Source organism: Dipodomys merriami, unplaced genomic scaffold (genome assembly GCF_024711535.1).
Source record: "Dipodomys merriami isolate MVZ:Mamm:240054 unplaced genomic scaffold, mDipMer1.0.p SCAF_49, whole genome shotgun sequence".
Taxonomy (NCBI): domain Eukaryota; kingdom Metazoa; phylum Chordata; class Mammalia; order Rodentia; family Heteromyidae; genus Dipodomys; species Dipodomys merriami.
The window spans coordinates 6,802,526-6,824,093 of record NW_027206057.1 but is presented as its reverse complement, the minus strand read 5'-3'; the positions used below and the strand labels follow the sequence as shown (position 1 = coordinate 6,824,093).

The following is a 21,568-nucleotide window of genomic DNA, read 5'->3' as shown; positions in this document are numbered from 1 at the left end:
ATGATCCCCTGAGATCACAACCCTGAAGCCACTCCCCTGCTCAAAAATCACACATGGCTCCCTAGTTCTACAGAAGAGAGAGTAAATTGATTGGCCTAACACTCAAGGCCTTCTGTGATTTGATCTGTGTCTACTTCTTAGCTTCCCTTGTATCTCTCGTGTCCCAACTGGGCAAAACTGTCCTTGTACATTACCAGTCTTTCAGCATCTTCACAATCTGAAGGGGCGTCCCTCCCCTCCTACCCACCCATTTCTGTTTCAATCCTCTTCAACCTTTGGCATTTGTTTCAAAGGTCCCATCTTTCAGGGGGCCACATGTATTTTCCCTCCTTTCTTCTAATGCAGTCATTGCCTTAAACCCAAGCTATGTGTACTTGTACACTTCCTGTTCACCTTGATAAATTCCTTTCTCTCTTCTTCCCTTCCCTCCCTCCCTACTTCCTTCCTTCCTTTCCCCTCTCTTCCTCCCTCCCTTTCTTTTTTCTGGTCCTGGGGTTTGAACTCACGGCCAAGGTTCTGTCCCTGAGCTTCTTCTCAAGGCTAGTGCTCAAGGCTAGTGCTCTACCACTTGAGCCACAGCGCCACTTTTGGCCTTTTCTGAGTAGTTCATTTGGGATAAGAGTCTCATGGACTTAGTTGTCTGGGCTGGCTTTGAACCTTGATCCTCAGATCTCAGTCTCCTGAGTAGCTAGGTGTGAGCCACGATTGCCTGGCTTAACTTGGTAAATTTCCTCTGCTTAAGAAAATCAGTGTGCTTTATTGAATTGAATATGGTTATCTGAACTATATTAGATGAGTTTTTAGAGAATGTGTCTTTCATCTTTTGTCAGGTTGGTAGTATACAGGGGGAAAAGGAAATGTGAACTGGGTCAGTGTCTCTGCAAGGAAATATGATACAACTGCTCTTTTTGATAAGATTTTTCCATTCAGTATTATCAAATGTTTTTCAGTCTCATAGGCTCCTTTCTTCCTGTGCCTTATCATTTCTTTTTTGGCCTCTGTCACCAGATGACCTGGCTATGATTTTGGGTGGAGAAGTTGAGGATGCTTTTCAGAATAGTACACTGTGTTATTCTGTGTGACTCTTCCTGGTAGGTATGGGTAACAGGGACCTTCATTCATCTAGGTCCTGGATACTGCCACAGAGTGGAGAGTGGTTGGAACAGCAAAGAAAGAGACTCAATTTTGTCCATGTCCCTCATTCCCCATTGTGGAGACACAGCAAGAGTCTAGCTGCTCATGCCTTTTCCAAAGAATTTCTTTGAAAGTCAAAGAAAAAAAGGACTTGAAGGAAAATTGTCATAAACTTTGGAAAGATTAGTGATGTAAAAATGGCCTACTTTTTTTTCTTCTGGAACTAGGCCTTGATATTAGGGCCTGAGTGCAGCCTCTTAGCTTTTTCAGTTCAAGACTAGTGCTCTATGATTTATGCTACAGCTCACTTTTAGGTTTTTGCTGGTAAATTGGAAATAAGAGTCTCATGGACTTTCCTGCCTAGGCTGGTTTTGAACCTTAATGCTCAGATGTCGGCCTTCTGTATAGCTGGGGTTACAGCCATAAGCTACTGGCATCTGGAAAATTCTAGTGTTCTTTTTTTTTTGTCGGTTGTGGGGCTTGAACTCTGGGCCTGGGCGCTGTCCCTCAGCTCTTCAGCTCAAGGCGAGTGCTCTACCACTTGAGCTACAGCGCCACTTCCGGTTTTCTGGTGGTTTATTGGAGATAGGAGTCTCACCGTCTCTCCTGCCCGGGCTGGCTTTGAACTGCGATCCTCAGATCTCAGCCTCCTGAGTAGCTAGGATTACAGGCGTGAGCCACCAGGGCCTGGCAATTCTAGTGTTCTTAAAGAATCTAAGATGCCAAACTTCAGAAAACTCAGTTTAGAGTTTGCTCAAATCATGAATGACTTACGTTAATCAATCCATCTCATTACTAATTGTGCTCCCCTCAAATATAGAGAGATTTCCTCCTTTATAACAAATATCCTTTAATTCTTCACGTTGATATTATTCATAAAGGACATGGATTGCCTTATTTATAAACTTCAAAATTCTAAGGTTGTCAAAATTATATTTACTGAGATCATAAGAAAATTAGGTCATTTTTGCCATTAAAAATATGTTTTTTTCTAAATTGACCTTTTTGTGATATGAGATGTATGTATAGGTATTAATAAAATATGCATACAAATATATATTAGTAAAAAATACAAGTGTATGTTTTGCATCCTTCAACTGAAAACTTTTTGTATCTGAACAAAGAAATTACACTGAATGCAACTACAAATCTGGCTGTATGGATTTTTTTTAGCCCCAATAGAATGGCTCATGCTGATTAACATGAAATCACTGCTCATGAACCGAATAATTTTTAGTTGTACAAAAACATAATCAAAATAACAACAGGAAATAAAGTCTTTAACAATTTCTCAAGAAAGGAAGCTTGAAGAAATATTTATTATTGCTCTTTGTTTCTCTTAATGATGTTGGTTAATATCAACACAAACCCAACACAGTCTACACAAACTAAGTCAAATATTCATTTTGCTACTGTTTAAACTAGCTTTCTGTAAGGGCAACTCCTCAACAGTCTTGCTAACTAATCTAAAGTTTAGATTTTATCTCAAGCCGTTTGAAGTTCAACTGAGTAAAAGAAGGATGTGCGTTGTTGGCAACAGTTCCCCGTAAAATATGGCACTTGGCAAAGTGTGTCTGCCTTGTTGTACTTTGCTTTTCTCTTTCTGAATGTGGCCTATTTTTGAAATGTTATGACTTTAGCTCAGTGATCGAGTGACAAGTCTGACAAACAGAACTTACATCTGCAGAGGTTCTGTGGGGGAGAAAATGGAAGCACTCCAGAACGAAAGGAAGTAACCTCCATTTCACCTGGAAACATTAGTGTCCCAAGGGCAGGCGATTGGGGCTGTACAGAAAAAAAGGAAAGGAAAGTAGCCAAGACACAGAGGCAAACATGCCTCCAGGAATAGAGCCAGCATCAAAGAGCTGAAAACAGTATCTGGGGCTTCCAATGTGCCCCTCTAAGTTGTACTGAGGAGCCTGTGAGAAGAAAGACCAGGAAGTTGGATTGCAGCATCTGTGTTTTAGCTGGGCCTTTACCTCCAATCTGTCCATGTCCAGTGCTCAGTGTGCACTTGTGGCTGATTACATACTCGTGAAAGCTCCATTCCTTTCTCTTGCTCAAGACCCCAGTTCCTGTTTCTCCACAAGATCAGGTTAAATCTCTGTGTGCCCGCATGGCGTTCTCCAGGCTAGCTATTTACTCTTCCAACCTCATCTGTTATTCTCCAGCAGTGCAGACTCACTCCATGGTCTCATTCTTCAAGATTTAGCATAATTCCTACCTACCTTCTCTATGTTTTGGTAACACAAACCCACACTGAAGGTCCCCTCCCTCCACCCCCGACCTTTTGAAGACTTTAGCCCTTTTTTCTAACTTTTGCTAAGGATGTTTTGTTGTTATTTCTCTGAAAACAACTATTATCAGAAACATACACATGTACATAACAACTATATGCATATATATTATGTAATATATACAGTATCTGTCTATTTCTCTCTCTCTCTTTCTCTTTCTCTCTCTCTCTCTGTTAATTTGAGCAGGAGCAAAATGAACCCTAGAGGTTAGTTTATGTAGACTGGGTTGTGTTTGTATTGATATTTATCAGCATCATTAAGAGAAACAAAAAAGAGCAATAATAAATATTTCTTCAAGCTTCCTCTTTTGAGAATTTTTTTTTTGGTCGGTCGTGGGGCTTGAACTCTGGGCCTGGACGCTGTCCCTCAGCTCTTCAGCTCAAGGCAAGCACTCTACCACTTGAGCTACAGCGCTACTTCTGGTTTTCTGGTGGTTTATTGGAGATAGGAGTCTCACAGTCTCTTCTGCCCGGGCTGGCTTGGAACCGCGATCCTCCAATCTCAGCCTCCTGAGTAGCTAGGATTATAAGCGTGAACCACCAGCTCCCAGCCTTGAGAAATTGTTAAAGGTTTTATTTCCTGTTGTTATTTGGTTATTTTTGTAAAATTATAAATTATTCAGTTCACAAGAAGTGATTTCATGTTAATTAACATTATGTATAGCATTTATAGAGTATATATGTATATATAACTACTATGTAGTGTAAATATACACATATTATAGACATTATATGCTAGATATGGTAGTTTTATCCTTAGTAGGTCATAAGGTATATAGTATTTCTTCTTAGGGGTTATATTCAAACTGAGATTGAAAGCTTGACATTATACTGTGTAAAATTATATTAAACATGGCACTGAGAAAAAGTACCAGTCTAAGAGAGTCAGATTGTAGAGTTAACTCTGTTATTGATTGGTAAGTCATTTGCCTCCCTCACAGCTCCCAACAGGATTCATTTTTCCATAACTACCAGGAGATCATCAAAGTGTCACTATAGATGTTTATGATAATCTTCATAGTAAGCCTCAAATCCCACCAAGCAACTGTGGTAGATGTATGGTGCATTTTTATTAGTCTCAGAGGTGTATCAGTTCAGGAAGTGGACTATTTTCTGGCTGCATAGAGTAGACTTCTGACTTACAGAGAAGCTGTATGACATTTTTAAGGTTGCTCAATTGTAGCAAGACCAAATCAGGCTCAGTTTGATCTCTCTTTCTCCTCCTGGTGACATCTCTCTCAATAAGAAGGACTGTCTGATTGAGAGATGGTTTGAGTGGATTATCATTCTAGTCTGGCTGATTTGCTCTATAATTTAAAAGGAAAACCTCCCAGATCTTTATTTATCCCCTTTGTAGGATGGATATAAATATATTTGTCTTTCAAGGTGTTTGAGCTCAAAGTCAGTAAAATATTTCTACTTTAGTACTCACTGGGCTTCTGAAGGTCCATTATTATATGTTATCAAAATTGTGTGTATTATGCAGTCGCATTAGCATATCTTATAAAAAAGGTTATGTTAGCCCTTTTTTATCAATGAGGAATCGGTAACGGGGATTTAATCCTATGTGAGCCAGAGATGATGGCATTGATCTCCTTACTATGGTAAATACAGAGAACATAGGTCATTGCCTCCAGATTTCAACTGAACTGATACTATCATTTCATCATTTCCTTTTTGCCTTATCTCCTGTGAGTAACTGGTAGTAAAGTTGACTTTCCTGGACTTCATTTTCCCTTGGCTTAGCTATCCTCCAATGAAACTAGATCCAATGAGTAGCATTAAAGAGCAAAGAAGGGCTATGGAGAACCTCAGGAAAGGAAGAAGCAACAGTGGGGGTGGTTGTTCCTCAAACCGGGCAGTTGGCCCCTATGCCCATTGTAGGGTTGATGATAGGTGCTGTTCTCATTCTGGAAGAGGTTAGGTAATGAATTAATTTCCCCCATTTTCTGATTAAATGTGTTTTATTTTCATCGTGTTTAAGCCTGCAGTTAACAAGTAGCTACTTGGAGAGAGTGTGTGCTACTGTTACTTGGAATTTTATGCTTTTTCTGCATTAGGAAAATAATTGGAATTATTTAAAATTTTGATTATGCAGCATATCTTGTAGGAGACATTTTTTCCTTCCTTATTTATTTACTTACTTATTTGTAGGTAGAGAGCCTTGTAAAGTACTCTAGGCGATTCTCAAACTCCTCATTCAGTGCTTGGATTATAGGCAGACACCACCACACCAGAGTAAGAAACACTTTCAGATATGCAGCCCTGCCTCATTCTCTAATTTAAAAGAATGTTTACAAAGATCTATTGTTTGTTAAAAATTTTCTTTAAATAATTTTACAAAGGGATTTCAGTTTAACACATTCATTTATGTGCACAATGCGTCTTGACCAGTGCTATTACATTTATGTGCACAATGCCTCTTGACCAGTGCTATTATCTCTTCCGTCGCTCTCCCGCACTTTCATCTATCCCAATGCCACGCATTCCCTCAAGTTTCTTAGTCACACCGAGGGCTCAGCATTCTGTACAGTGATACTTAAGGGAACAAGGTTTTGGTTTTATGATCGTCATTATCTTCCTACAATGGAATGCACTTCTCCCCACGTGAGTGATCTATATTCAGGAAGCAGTTAATGACATCCTTGTAATGGATCACACAGCAGGACCCACATGAACAGAGCTAACAAAGTATCGGTCATTAAACCTAGTAACTTGGATACATTTTTTATTATCCTTTTTCAAAGATGCAAGTGCTGCCGCCTACAAAAACCAGTTGTTTCCTAATGAAGTGTTTCGGCTTGTTCATCTGGGCTGATGGTTTCATATGGTCAGGATATTGCTGCATCAGCGATGAGCTGCTAATAACAAGCTTTAATGACACTGTATTCAGAGTTGCTCAAGTATGGACAGCTGTTTGGGAAAAATCATGATTCCCTTTTGGCTACTGAGTGATTCCCAATATCCATTTTTTTATTATAGTATAAGATGCTTGCTTTTTCAATTTTGACCCAATTGAACTAGAAAAAGACAAGCAACACTGCAGAGTGTATAATGCAGTACTGGAGCATCTTCTGGAGGCCTCTGGGACGCCATTGACTGTAGTTCTTGCACTCACTGACAACCCTTGTTATTCTGCTTAGCTCTCAAAATCTACTTCCTAGTAAAGAACTTGCAGCTCTGACAAAGGGAAAGTAGAGTGCATCGTCAGTGGTTTTAGCCTAAATCAAATGAATGGTTTCATTAGGGGAGTTTTCTAGGGATGAGGGTTGGGAAGATAGCCATATCAGGATGGAGTAGGTAATCCAAACTAGATGCGATGCCTCCATAGAACATGTAGTGGGACTTACTTCTAAATGGATAGTGTGTCTGATACCACTACCATACTTTGAAGTGGGCTGGAAGGAATAATTGAATTGTATTTTTCAAATTATGAAAATGATACTTTCGGACCTGTGATATGGGTTCAGATAGGTTTGATCTTAATTCTTAAAACCCTAGACCCTCAGGAATCAATAGGAAGGTTGGGTATCCTTCCTTCCTTCCTTCCTTCCTTCCTTCTCTCATCCTTTTCTTTCTCTTTCTCTCCCTTCCTTCCTTCCTTCCTTCTTTCCTCCCTCCCTCTCTCCTTCCTTCCCTCCTTCCTTCCTTCTTTCCTCCCTCCCTCCCTCCCTCCCTCCCTCCCTCCCTCCCTCCCTCCTTCCTTCCTTCTTTCTCTTTCTTTTTCCTCCCTCCCTCCCTTCCACCCACATCCCTCCCTCCCTCCCTCCCTCCCTCCCTTCTCCCTCCCTCCCTCCCTCCCTCCCTCCCTTCTCCCTCCCTCCCTTCTCCCTTCCTCCCTCCCTTTTCCCTTCCTCCCTCTCTTCCTTCCTTCCTCACAGATGGTGTGTTTACTTACTACTAAGAACTGTTTGGAAGCTTGGCCTCTTACATTTTGAATCAAATGCATCCTCCAACTACCTTTACTGGTACATATCTCAGGTAACAAATTACCATCTTGCTCCCCCTAGTGGAAATGGAACTCGACTTCTGAGTTTGAGAACAATGCATCACTAGTATTTGATTTAGTGTCTTGTTTTTTGAAATCAAGACTATTTCCAGTTTTTCCCTCAATGAGTGAGAATAAAAATGAAAAAGATGTACTCTTTTTGGCAGCACATACACTAAAATTGGAACGATGCAGAGAAGATTGGCATGGACCTTGTGCAGGGATGACATGTAAATTTGTGACACATTCCCTATTTAAAACAGAAGAAAAAAACTACATTGCATGGGCTAGCAAGGAAGAAGGGTAGAGAAATGAATTTCTGCTGATAAGATTTTGTTTCCCAGTCTTGGTGGAGTTGCTACAAAATTTCTAATGGCTATCAAATACAAGGAGCCTTTCTGCTCTGCACTTCTTTGAAAGGTCAAGTGTCATCAGGTTGGCAGATAACAAATTCTAAGTGTAGCTGTCCACATGCCTGGGAAAGATGGAAAGGCTAGTGGTTAGTAATACTGGAAGACAAGTTCCGTTCAAATACATCCCACTTCTGCCATGGGTAAATTAGTCCCAGGAAATACTCTTCTGCCTTCTGAGTCTACTCAAAAATCAGTGCCAACATTCACAGCACATGACAGTCAGTTCTGGTCTACAGCTGCTAAGCATGCTGTAACTAAAACCAATTAATATACTTAAAAAGTATAGAGCCTCTCTTAAGCTTCTCCCTTCTTTTTCCTGCTACTTCATTTTTTACCATTTAGACCCCCTCATTTACTGAATTTTCATTCTATTACAATTACATATAACACTCCCCCATATCATACATACTAGTGCTGAAATATGTAAACTTCAAAAAGAAATAGAGCGGTACCTGATTATCTACAGGGAATAGAATCTAAAGCCTTCAATGGTGCCTGAAACCATGCATAGTATCAAACTCTGTTTTTTTGTTGTTGTTGTTGTTGGGTCCGGTCGTGGGGCCTGAACTCTGGGCCTGGGCGCTGTCCCTCAGCTCTTCAGCTCAAGGCTAGCACTCTACCACTTGAGCCACAGCGCCACTTCTGGCTTTTTTCTTTTTGCTTATGTGGTGCTGAGGAATCGAACCCAGAGCCTCATGCATGCAAGGCAAGTGCTCTACCACTGAGCCACCTTCCCAGCCCAGTATCAAACTCTGTATCCATTACACTTTTTAAAATCATAAGCATAGGTAGTTATTTATAATAAAATTTAATAAAAATTAGGCACAGTAAGAGCTTAACTATAGCAACAGATAGTAAAATACATTATTATAATGATATAATAAAGTTTCCAGCATAGCCAGGAGCTTGTAGCTCATGCTTATAATCCTAGCTACTCAGGAGGCTGAGATCTGAGGATCATGGTTTGAAGCCAGCCAGGGTAGGAAAGTCCATGAGACTCTTACTACCAATAAACTACTCAGAAAAAGCTGGAAGTAGCATTGTGGCCCAAGTGGTTGAGCACTAGCCTTGAGCAAAAGACGCTCAGGGACAGAGACCAGGCCCAGAGTTCAAGACCCCGGACTGGCAAAACAAACAAAAACAAAAAAAAAATACAAAAAAACCCCTCCAGCTACACTACACTACTTTTGTGACTTGGGGCCATTATAAGTGAAGGACAGTTGAATGTGGGTGCTGCAATGCCAGTGCATCTGGTTACAGAGATGTCTGCTGAGCGACTAAAGAACAGGTCACATGTACATTAAGTATATATTAGACAGTAGGAGGATGACATCCCAGGTACACCAGTGCATAATTTAAACCTCCTGAATTATTTATTCTGGAATTTTGCTGTTTAATATTTCTGGGCTATAGTCCATTGCAATTGACCAAAATCCATGAACAGTAAACCATAGATAAGGGGTAGTACTCTACCCATGAATACTAAGTCAGGCTTTGCTTTTAAGATTTATCAATTAGAATGGCTATAATCAAGAACTCTAATAACAACAGATGCTGGAGGGGATGTGGACAGAAGGGAACCTTATACATTGTTGGTGGGAATGTAAACTTGTTCAACCACTTTGGAAAGCAGTATGGAGGTTCCTCAAAAGACTCCACATAGATCTCCCCTATGACCCAGCAATCCCACTTTTGGGCATTTACCCAAATATTTACAAACAAGACCACACTAAAGCTACCAGCACAACTATGTTTATTGCAGCATTATTTACCATAGCTAAGATATGGAACCAACCCAGATGCCCCTCAGTAGATGAATGGATCAAGAAAATGTGGTATATATACCCAATGGAATTCTATGCCTCCATCAGGAAGAATGACATTGCCCCATTTGGTAGGAAATGGAAAGACTTGGAAAAAAATTATATTAAGTGAAGTAAGCCAGGCCCAAAGAAACATAGGTCCCATGGTTTCCCTTATTTGCAATAACTAGTATATGTCTGAGTCAAGCAGAAAAGGTCAGATAAGTTGATGTTAGGGGAATGAACCCCAAGACAAGTATTCAAATGTTTTTTTTTCCTTTCATGCAATTGTTTCTAACATACTTATAAGATGATTTCTATGTTGCTTTATATGTCCCTCCCCACGTTATAACCTATGCTTTCACTGTATTTGATGTTGATATAATTTGTGGAGGGGAAGGGCAAAAATAAATCGTTTAACTAGGGATACAGGTGGACCCATTGCAACAATGAGATGTACAAGTCATTATGTCAAAAAACGAATTTTACAACTTTGGTGGAGGATGGGGGGAGGGGAGGAGTATGGGAAGGGATGGGAAAAGGAATCAAAGAGGAGGCAACAATGCTTGATAAGAAATGTACTTGTTATCTTGCCCAGTAATTGTAACTCCTCTGCACAGTATTCTCACAATAAAAAAAAAAAGATTTATCAAGGTTAAAGAGAAAGTGGCAAAAGTTCTAATGGTTGCCAGATTCATGGATAATAGAATACAAGTTCTTGACACTTGTGAACAAATATAATTAGACTATCTCCTTTTTTTTTGTACTATCTTCCCTTTTTAGAGATATAGATTATCTCCCTTTTTAAAGATAATGTAATGGAGACAGCTAGCTATATCATTTTTCCAAGTATTTATCTCAGGTTACCTGGGGGAACAAAAGAAAGCAGCAAGACTGGATGAAAGGGAATGCCAGCGTGCTCTCTGGTCATATCTTACTGGTGAAGTGGAGGGAGAAACAAACAATTCATAATATTAACAAAATAAAATAAAACAAAACTGAACTGTTGTATGGCTCAAGTGATAGAGCACTTGCTTTACAAGTACAATGGCCTGAGTTCAAACCCCAGTGCAATCAGTCACTCAGCCAATCAACCAACCAACCAACCAATCAATCAAATCACAACTTTCTCCAGAGTCTTGATAATGTAGTCCAAGAATTGTGTCCATGCAAGCACACAACTTTTGGTTCAGCAAAGTGTTATCTGTGAAGGTCTGGTTCAGAGTTCCATGATGCTTGCTTCCCAAGTGTGAGGATGGTGGTGGTGTGTTGTCCACATGGCACACTGGACTCAGAGCTGCCTGTCTGTGCTTTCACGGGGAGGGGTGTAGCTGAGTCCCCACATATCTCCTCGTGTGCACACACGTAGACATGTATTTGTGCAATGCTTACACATGCCCTTGTGGGTATATGAGCACGTGCTGCGGCCACTGCACTGCAGAAAGAACAGCAGCTCACTGTCGGTTCGCATGTTGACAGCGAGCTAACAAAACTGCTTTGAGCAGAGATGGTCTCAAGGGGATGAGAAGCTCCGTGCACCTCTCTTCTTGCTAAGGGACTGTGCTGGCATCCTTCCCTGGCAGCTGCAGCAGGGTAGCTCTCCTTGGGAACATTCCAGCCAGATTGGAGGCTTGCCTTTCTTGAGAAGCAGGAGGACCTGATGAATGTTACAGAGTATCTCTCCACATTCCTTTCACGCAGGAGGGAGAGGCTTTGTACATCTTGCTGTGTTCCCTCCAAGTGACTAACTGGTGGTGCATGCACACCAGGGCTGGGCTTGTGCCTTGGAACCTTTACTTCTCAACTTTTCGTTGATTGATCTCTGTTGATTTAATACTAAAAGCCTGCCAGACTCTGCCTCTACATGTCATCCTGTGGCTATTGGCATTAAAAAAAATTTTTTTTCTCTTTAACAAGGCAGAAATGCATACACGGGTGCTTGGCTATGGGCACAAAGGCAGAATTATGGAAAGATAAACATAGTTGACCTGGAGCCTGGGTTAGGAGGGAGTTAGCAAGAATGTGAAAAGATGGTCCTGTATTGAGACAGAATAACCAGCTAAGACTGAGCTAACAGAAAACAGAGTAACCAGCTCAGACAGAACCAATAGAAGATAGTAAAACCAGCTCAGACTGAACCAATAGAAGAGTAACCAGTTAAGACTGAACCTATGAGAAACTTTTCTTTTTGATTTATTCAAGACATCTTTCTTGCTACTTAGCTGTTGGCACTAGACCTTGGCACAAAGTGCAACTTAGAGCATATGGGAAAAATATGTATGTTTGTCCATTTGCTGAAACCTTGTATGATAGGGCCCAATGGACAAATTTTGAGCATGTTGTAATATTCATCTGCAATTTAACATGTTTTACATAGTGTTTCCTCAAGAAATTGTGGTTACACCTTACTGAGAATATTGATATTGGTCCCCCAAACTAACAATACACATTATCCAAACCCATAATTAACACATCAAGAAAGTAAGAAGGAAAAGTAAGATTTTTCAGGGAAAAATGAACACTTAAGATTCCCAAGTACATAGCACAGGGAGAAATCAAATAGATGATGATAACACCTTAGGCTGGTGTTTGCCATGTGTTCCTAAGAATTAAGTGGTAACTTATTGGAAATCCCCAATTCAGATGTGCTATAAATCAATATTCTTAGGAAAGTTATCTGGGAATTATCTATCTATCTATCTATCTATCTATCTATCTATCTATCTATCTATCTATCTATCTATCTATCTATCTATCTATCTACTTAGCTACCTACCTACCTACTTATCTGTTCTCTTTGTGTTTATGTGTGTGTGTGTGTGTTTGAGCATGTCAGTAGTGGAGCTTGAACTCAGGGCTTTATACTCTCACTTGGCTTTTTTGCTGAAGACTGGCACTCTCCCACTCGAGCCTTAGCTCCACTTCCAGCTTTTGCTGATTAAATGGAGAAAAGAGTTTCATAGATATTTCTGCCCAGTTGGTTTTGTACTTCGATCTTCAGATCTCAGCTGCCTGAGAAGCTAGGATCATAGATGTGAGCCACCAATACTCTGGTAAAATTAGTTTGATAAACATCTTGATGATTTTTGTGGTGAAACAAATTTGGGCAGCTGCCATTACCTAAGTGGCTCACCAGGACTTACATGTGCCCAATTTGTGTAAGGTTGTATGCTCACAGAAGTTTTCTGAACTATCTTACTTGATCCTAGCAGTCCTGTAGGGGGTTGCTCACCCCAGGCTACACATGGGGAAATGGGCTCACTGTGGCAGGATCTAGTGGAGCTGACTGTGAACAGGCTTCTTTACCAGGGGAGTCCCACTTCAGTCTTCATGCCCACTACTTTCCCCTTTTCACCCCCCACTCCAGTCACCAGATTTGATGATTGGGTCTAACACAGCAGCTTCTTGGCATAGCCACACCTTTGCATCCTCCACTCCCTCTGCCTGGAATACCCTTTTACAGACATTGCACACCTGCGCCGTGACCCTCTCCTCCTGCCCCAGAACAGTGTGTTGCTCTTCCAGCTGTGTTTTCCTTTGTAGATCCTTCTGCTATGAGGTCTCTGTAATATAAATGGGTTCCGTAACAAGTCAGAAGTGGCCTCTTGCTCCTTGCTCCTTCACCTGCTGTCATCCCACTTAAGTCAGCAATGGATGTAATCTGTTACATGTTAATAACCCCTCACCAGATATAACTAGGTCTGTGACTTATTTTATTTGTCCATTGATAATTGTTAAACTCCTTACTGTAGATCTGGAGAGAGAGAGAGAGAGAGAGAGAGTGTGTGTGTGTGTGTGTGTGTGTGTGTGTATGCACAAACATACCAGTCTTAGGCCTTGAACTCAGTGCTGTCCCTGAAGTTTTTTGTTTTGTTTTTTTTTTAATTTTTTAAAGGCTAGCTAGTTGAGCCACAGCTCCACTTCTGGCTTTTTGGTGGTTAATTAGAAATAAGACTCTTACAGACTTTCCTCCCTGGGCTGGCTTTGAACTGTGATCCTCAAATCTCAATCTCCTTAGTAGCCAGGATTACAGACATGAGCCACTGGTACCTGGTTTGCAGGTCTGAATGTGATCAAATGTATTAATGTGGTTTTCATTCCCATTTTGTGTTGCAGCCACCGCTGGTTCAGGCAATCTTCAGTGGTGATCCAGAGGAGATAAGGATGCTCATCCATAAAACCGAAGATGTCAATGCCTTGGTAAGCAGTGCTGAGGCTTTGCTGCCCGGGCCTTTTCACGTGGGCAAACCAGATGCTTAACTTTTTCAATACTATAGAACCCTTCAGAAGACAGTGAAAGCTTCGGACTACCTCTTAAAATACTGCTTGTAAATCCATGCAATAAAATACAGAGGGTTAGAAAGGCAACCAGTTATACTGAACGACATTGCCAAATGTTAAAAATCAAATCTGACATATAGTAATATATATCTATATATATCTATATATCTATTTTTTTTTTTTTTTTTGTCAGTTGTGGGGCTTAAACTCTAGGCTTGGGCACTGTCCCTCAGCTCTTCAGCCCAAGGCGAGTGCTCTACCGCTTGAGCCACAACGCCACTTCCGGTGTTCTAGTGGTTAATTGGAGATAAGAGTCTCACAGATTTTCCTGCCTGGGCTGGCTTTGAACTGTGATCCTCAGATCTCAGCCTCCTGATAGCTAGGATTACAGGTATGAGCCATCAGTGCCTGGCAATATATATTTCTTATTTTATCAACACCTTTGAAAAGGTTATAGCAGAAGATATGTTAATGACCATGATAGAAAAAGAGCAGCATCAGTATTTGGGGATATCTGCCATACTTCTTTATGTGATTCCTGCTGTGGTTTGGAGTATGCATTCATAACTAGAGGAAAGAGTGCTAAACCTCAGTGAACAGTCCCAGTGAAAGTAAAACTGCATTGCCTTTCTTTTTTTTTTTTTTTTGGTTGTGGGGCCTGAACTCTGGGCTGGGCACTGTCCCTCAGCTCTTCAGCTCAAGGAGTACTCTACCACGTGAGCCACAGCACCACTTCCGGCTTTTTCTGTTTATGTGGTGCTGAGGAATCGAACCCAGGGCCTCATGCATGCAAGGCAAGCGCTCTACCACTGAGCCACCTCCCAGCCCTGCATTGCCTTTCTTTTCCAGGGTAGGGAATCTAGGTTCTACAACATGGATTAGAAATTTATGTTCTATCTCCTGCTTGCTTGTGGGCTGCCAGCTATGTTGGGTTTTATCTATTTACTTATAGATATTATGTTTTCAACTTTTTAAGACAGGGTTTTGCTATGGAGCTTAGGCTGGTCTTGAACTCATAATCCTCTTGCTTCAGTCATCGAAATGCTGGGATTGCAGGTGTGTAACACCGTGCCCAGCTTTTTTTTTTAATATTAAAGAAAATACAAGAGATATGTGGAAGCTAAAATACACTGGGATGTGAGAAAGTACACAGGACTCTGGGCATTCACACACAGTGAAACCAAAGAGGGTACTGTTAGGAGAGGAACACAAAGGTGAAATAGCCATGTGCGTTTGATCATATAAAATAATATTTATTGAAATAAACTCCAGGAAATGGACACAAGAGGTTTTCTTCTTTGTTGCAGTTTTTGTTTTTTCTTTCCTTTTTGTCTTGTTTATTCATTTATCTGTCTTTGGGAGGGTTAAGAGGGGGACAGAAATGGAGGGACAAAGCATGGACAAATGCAATAGTGGCACTCACTAGACACTATGTTAAAAATGAATTATACAACTTGTGGGTGGGGACAGGGGGGAAAAACTGGGAGAGTGAGGGAAAGGGTGACATTTTCCAAAAAGAAATGTACTCATTACCTGACTTATGTAACTGTCACCCTGTTGCACATCACCTTTATAATAACAATAAAAAACTGGGGCTGGGAAGGTGGCTCAGTGGTAGAGTGCTTGCCTTGCATGCATGAGGCCCTGGGTTTGATTCCTCAGCACCACATAAGCAAAAAGAAAAAAGCCGGAAGTGGCACTGTGGCTCAAGTGGTAGAGCACTAGCCTTGAGCTGAAGAGCTGAGGGACAGCGCCCAGGCCCAGAGTTCAGGCCCCACGACCAGACCCCCCCCCCCCAAAAAAAAACCCCACAAAAAACAATAACAATAAAAAACTCCAAAAAGATAAGAGAAAAATAATAGTTTGTGATGTGATGTGAATATGAAATTTAGATACCCGTGACTCTAAGTTTTGCGGGACACAGCCATGCCTGTCATTTACATGTTACATGATTTTGCACTGTAGCAGTTGAACTAAAATAGTGGAGAAAAGAGCCTATGTTGTGGCCTGTGAAGTCCCAAATACTTACTTTCTGGCTTTTATCGAAGCAGTGTTCTACTTCCTGCTGTAGGGGGTCCATCTACCTGGATGAGTGGTTGAACAAGGCAACTACAGGCCCTTGAACTGTGTGTAATAGATGCATGCACTTGTTCACCTTATATGTTTTTCTATGAAAAGGCTCAAGGTATTTCATCAGATTCTTTGAAGGGTTTGTCCCACCAAAAGATGAAAGAACCATAGAATCTGGAAGGTTTCCAAACAAACAAACCTGCACTAAACAAAGGCAAAAAGTGTTAGTGAGTAATTTACCCTTTTAATCATTTCCAAGATCTAGGTTGAACAAATAATTATGTGGAGTACATACTTACTATTGATTCTTTTTATAAAATTTAATTTTATTGTAACGGTGATATAGAGAGGAATTGCAGTTACATCAGTCAGGTAAAGAGTACATTTCCGTTTGAACAGTGCCACCCCTTCCCCACTCTCTCCTAGTTTTTCCTCTCCCTTCTCTCCTGCCCCCAAGTTGTATAGTTCATTTCCAACATAGTGTCTAGTGAGTATCACTGTTGAATTGGTTCACCCCTTGTCTCCCTGTTTCTGTGCTTCCCCTGCCGCTCCCCAAATCAGATAGACGTATATATAAAACAAAGGGTACAGAAATAAAATACAGTGACAAAAGAGAATAAACCAAAAAAAGAGGAAAGAAAAAGAAGAACTGCAAAGAGTACAATAAAGACCTCTTTTTTTTTTTTTTGTCGGTCGTGGGGCTTGAACTCTGGGCCTGGGTGTTGTCCCTTAGCTCTTCAGCTCAAGGCAAGCGCTCTACCACTTGAGCTACAGCGCCACTTCCTACAATAAAGACCTCTTGTTTCCATTTCTTGGAGTGCATTTTGATAAGCATGATTTTATATGATCATATGTGCATAACTTTTGAGCCTTTGTGATCCTCTCCTAAGAATATCCTCCTTTGGTCACACTGTGTGAATGTTTAGAGTGCTGTTTAATTAATCATGTCCAAGAATAAAGCATTTGTCTTTTACTCTCCATTGTGTTTACTTGTAGATTGATAGGCATATTCTAATTATTACAAATGAGGCTACTGATTCTTCTAATATCACTTGGTTATCAAAATACTCAAGTCCATTAGTGACAAGAGTCCTCTTTAGTCTTCAGTGTCAGCAGAAACAACAGAAAGGGTCAGGCACATCTTCAGTGGAAATGGGGCTTTGCCTTGAAAGATAAAGCCTGTCTAAGGTTGTATCTCTGGCTAGTGAGGGATGCTCTATTCGAAGGCAGGTCCTATGGTGGAGCTATTGTTCTGTGGTGGTGTAGGTTGGTGTGACTTTTTGAAAAGGTTTCTGGCAGCTTCTCCCTGGCTGGCACTGCACACAAAAGGATAAGGTTTTGTGACATTTTTGCAAAGAAAGCACTGATAAAGCCAGGGACAGACAACTTGAGAAGGCAAGTGGGCATTTGTCCAGGGTCTGTGGGGTGTGACCTGTATTTTGAGAGGAGCCCAGGTAAGCCAGCACACTGTTCAGTGTTCTGACATTATGAGAATTCACCCAGACTCTTTGTGGGCCCAGCCCAGAAAGTGATCACTACCTTTTCCTGATGATCAGTAGACCTTTTTATTCTCTCTCTCTGATGATCCCTAGAACTTCTGCTCAGGGCTGGGGCATGGCTGAAAAGCTCTGTAGCACTTGTCTAGCCAGCTCAAGGCCCTGGACGACAACAACAACAACAAAAACAACAACCAAGAGTTAAGAACTTTTGTTCGCCAAGAGATTGTACTAGTCACTTCTTGAAAAGCGTCAAGCAGTTGCTGGCAGGTAAAGATTAGAATTGCTTAACTTAATTGTGACCCCGGTGCACCACTGAACTACTTGTCTAGGTTTGCCATTATAACATGGTCAACTAGGCTAGGTTAACATTGTAACATACCTCAGTGTCTGATGGATGTATGAGACAAGGAATTTAGTTCTCTTAGAAACTGTTTATACAAATGGTCTCATGCCTTATAGGGTCCCAGGTAAGACAATGTGGCATCTAAGGTCACTGGAGGGGCCATCTACAGTCTAGTTGGCCAGGAAGGAAACAAAGAGCCCAGAGAAAAAGTGTGGCAACATTTTTATGGGTTGGCTTGGAAGTGGTGTATCACATGGGCTCACATTCTATTGGTCAGCGATCTGTCATGTGGCTATACCCAGCCACAAGGGGGTATAGCTATGTGCCACTGAAGAATCAGAAAATATGGACTTTGTCCAATAATCAGTAATTTTGACCACACTGATTCCTGGTCTTACATTATTTTAGGGAATACAAATAATTCCACATATCTGTCTGTGGGGTGTCTTGTTCACTTACAGTTGAGTACTGAGCGTCGATTCTGTGCTAAGGGCCAGGAATACCATAGGGAGAAGATAGTGCTTTCCCTTCTGGCAGACCTGTCCTTTCAGTCAGATGTTTATAAAGGAGGTCATCTGATCCATGTTTACTGGGCATGTTGACCGTGTTGAACTGTCTCTTGTTGTCCGGCTCTGACGGATGGATAAGACAGGGGTTTAGTTCTGTTTGGAACATTTCCAACATTCCGAAGGTTAACTGGTTGGAGATGGACTAGGTCATTTAGGAGAAGTGGCATAGATTGATGGGTGATGACACTTAAAGATTGGAACTCTAAGCCTCCAGGTGAGTTTCTGGAGGAAGGCAAAATAGTTAACAAGTCCATTTATTTGTTGTTGTTGTTGTTGTTGTTGTTTTTTGGGTCCGGTTGTGGGGCCTGAACTCTGGGCCTGGGTGCTATCCCTCAGCTCTTCAGCTCAAGGCTAGCGCTCTACCACTTGAGCCACAGCGCCACTTCCGGCTTTTTTCTTTTTGCTTATGTGGTGCTGGGGAATCGAACCCAGGGCCTCAGGCATGCAAGGCAAGTGCTCTACCACTGAGCCACCATCCCAGCCCCTTAACAAGTCCATTTTAAATGTCAAGGAAGGGAAAGATATGATGAAGGAGTCACCTGTAACTTAGAAGACAGAATTTATCTTCTTCCTTCTCAGCCTTTGCTTTTCTTTCTTTACCTCAGTACATTCACTTAGATTTTCTTTTTTTGAGGACAGGTAGTGGGGATTGGAATAAAGGCATTACGCATGCAGAGCTTTATCACTAATCTACACTTGTTACTAAGGACCTAATTTTTTTCCTTCCTTCTCTCATACTTCTGTGTGTGTTTTCATGTCCAGCGTTTTTGGTTTTGTGGTATATCCCTCTTTGGTTAGTTAATTCACAGCTAGGAAGCTCTCTACACAACCACTAGACTGATAAAGATGACCTGTAGGAGCACAGATGTTGTGCCCTTGACCAACATTATTAACTTTTCACATCTTTTACCTTCTTTTGAATGTTTGTCTTCACAGTTTCTCCTCAATGTAAGATTAGTAAATTGAAGTTGACAAGTAAATTGAACCTTCTTCCCATACATGGACTAGGTGATCTACAAAGGGTCTTCCAGCTGTGACTACAGTTCTAAGATTTGTGCGTTCCACATGACAGTAAACCCATGGCGTTGATTTCTTTTAAAAAGTATCACTAATAGAAACACACATACATACATTTACTCATTTTTTTTTGGTCAGTCCAGGGGTTTGATCTCAGGGCCTGGGCACTGTCCCTGAGCTTCTTTTGCTTAAGGCTAGCACTCTACCACTTGAGCCACAGCTCCACTTCTGGCTTATTCTGTTTATGTGGTACTGAGGATTTGAACCCAGGGCTTCATGAATGGTAGGTAAGCACTCTACCACTAGGTCTCATCCCCAGCCTGTTTACTCATTATTACAATAAAAGTAACAATGATCTTTACTATCACCTAACACCTAGTAAAGGCTCAATTTTACTCTGTTTGAATACCTTCAAAGATGTCTTTTTTTAAAAATTTAATTTAATTTTATTTGTGAACATACTGTACAGAGGGGTTACAATTACATGGGCAGGATAATGCGTACATTTCTTACCAAGCATTGCACCCTCCTCCTTTGGTTTACCCTTCACATCCCTTCCCAGCCTCCCCCCTCCCCCCCAATCCCAACCAATCCTTCTCCTTCCCCCCCTCCCTTCCCCCCCCCACCCCCGCACCAACGTTATAAAGCTCGTTTTGGACATGACAACTTGTACTTCTCATTGTTGCAACAGGTCCACCTGTATCCTTAAACAACTGGTTTTTCCCCATCTCCTCCACAAGTTATACGGACATCAAATATAGTGAAAGCAGGGGTTATACTGTGGGGGAGGGACATACAAAGCAACAAAGAGATAATCTTATAAATGCGTTAGAAACACATGCATGAAAGAAAAAAAACATTAAAATACATATCCAAGGGTTCATTTTCCTGACCTCACATTATCTGACCTTTTCCGCTTGACTCATACATATACTAGATATTGCAAATAAGGGAAACCATGGGACCTATGTTTCTTTGGGCCTGGCTTACTTCACTTAATATAATTTTTTCCAAGTTTTTCCATTTCCTAACAAATGGGGCAATGTCATTCTTTCTGATGGAGGCATAGAATTCCATTGTGTATATATACCACATTTTCTTGATCCATTCAAAAGATGTCTTTTTTTTTATAGTTAAATTGTTCCCAAACTATTTTAATCCATCTCCTTTATACAACAAAATAATTTTTGTCAAGCAGTTAATGTTTACTATTTACTCTAAATGAGCTTGACCTACATATATTGATATATTGTGCTTACTATTTCCAATTCCAAGGTCTGGAGATGGGAGGACAATGTGTGAACACAGGGAGATAAATCTTGAGGTGAAAGCTAAGCTTATGTCAGCAAAGAACTAAAACTAAAACAGGGAGAATGCCATTAAAGCTGGGCTGCTTGACCTCAGTAATTAGTCTTCAGATCCAACTGAAAAAAAACCAAGAAACTGATTTTGTACAAGGAGGTAAATTTTCATAGAAACAAGATAAATTGACAATAGTAAGATTGTAATTTGAGTGTGTTGTTAGAGTTTTGTATTGTTTCTTAAAAAAATAGAATAGCCGGCGCCAGTGGCTCACGCCTGTAATCCTAGCTACTGAGGAGGCTCAGATCTGAGGATCGCGGTTCAAAGCCAGCCTGGGCAGGAAAGTCTGTGAAACTCTTATCTCCAATAAACCACCAGAAAACCAGAAGTGGTGTTGTAGCTCAAGTGGTAGAGCGCTAACCTTGGGCTGAAGAGCTGAGGGACAGCGCCCAGGCCCAGAGTTCAAGGCCCACGACCGACAAAAAAAAAAAAAAAAAAAAATAGAATGTATTTTAAAAATCCACCCATGAGAACTGATTCAACTTAAAGAAATGGTATATTTTCTCACCTATATATTCTTTGTCATTGTCATCGCCACCCTCCTTCTCCTCCTCCTCTTCTTCCTCCCCTCCTCCTCCTCCTCCTCTTCCTCCTCCTCCTCCTCCTCCTCCTCTTCCTCCTCCTCCTCCTCCTCCTCCTCCTCCTCCTCCTCCTCTTCCTCCTCCTCCTCCTCCTCTTCTTATTTCTTATTGTTCTTCAACTTGAACTCAAAGCCTCATGCTCTTGCTTAGCTTTTTTCACTCACTGGCTGATGCTCTACCACTTCTGTCCTTTTTTACAGGTTACTTTGAGAG

At 41.1% G+C, this 21,568-nt stretch overlaps 1 protein-coding gene and 1 non-coding gene across 5 annotated transcripts in view; both read left to right on the top strand.

The window, feature by feature from the left end:
- Ankrd44 (ankyrin repeat domain 44) overlaps positions 1-21,568 on the top strand; it is a 300,455-nt gene that overhangs the window by 104,508 nt on the left and 174,379 nt on the right. For all 4 annotated transcript variants that reach the window (XM_069995713.1, XM_069995712.1, XM_069995714.1 and 1 more), the window contains exon 2: positions 13,750-13,833. In XM_069995713.1, the coding sequence (XP_069851814.1) occupies positions 13,750-13,833 (84 nt within the window). The remainder of the gene's footprint in view (positions 1-13,749; positions 13,834-21,568) is intronic.
- Positions 7,570-7,676, top strand: LOC138809313 (U6 spliceosomal RNA). Its single transcript, XR_011366787.1, has one exon. It is a non-coding gene; the product is annotated as a U6 spliceosomal RNA (small nuclear RNA).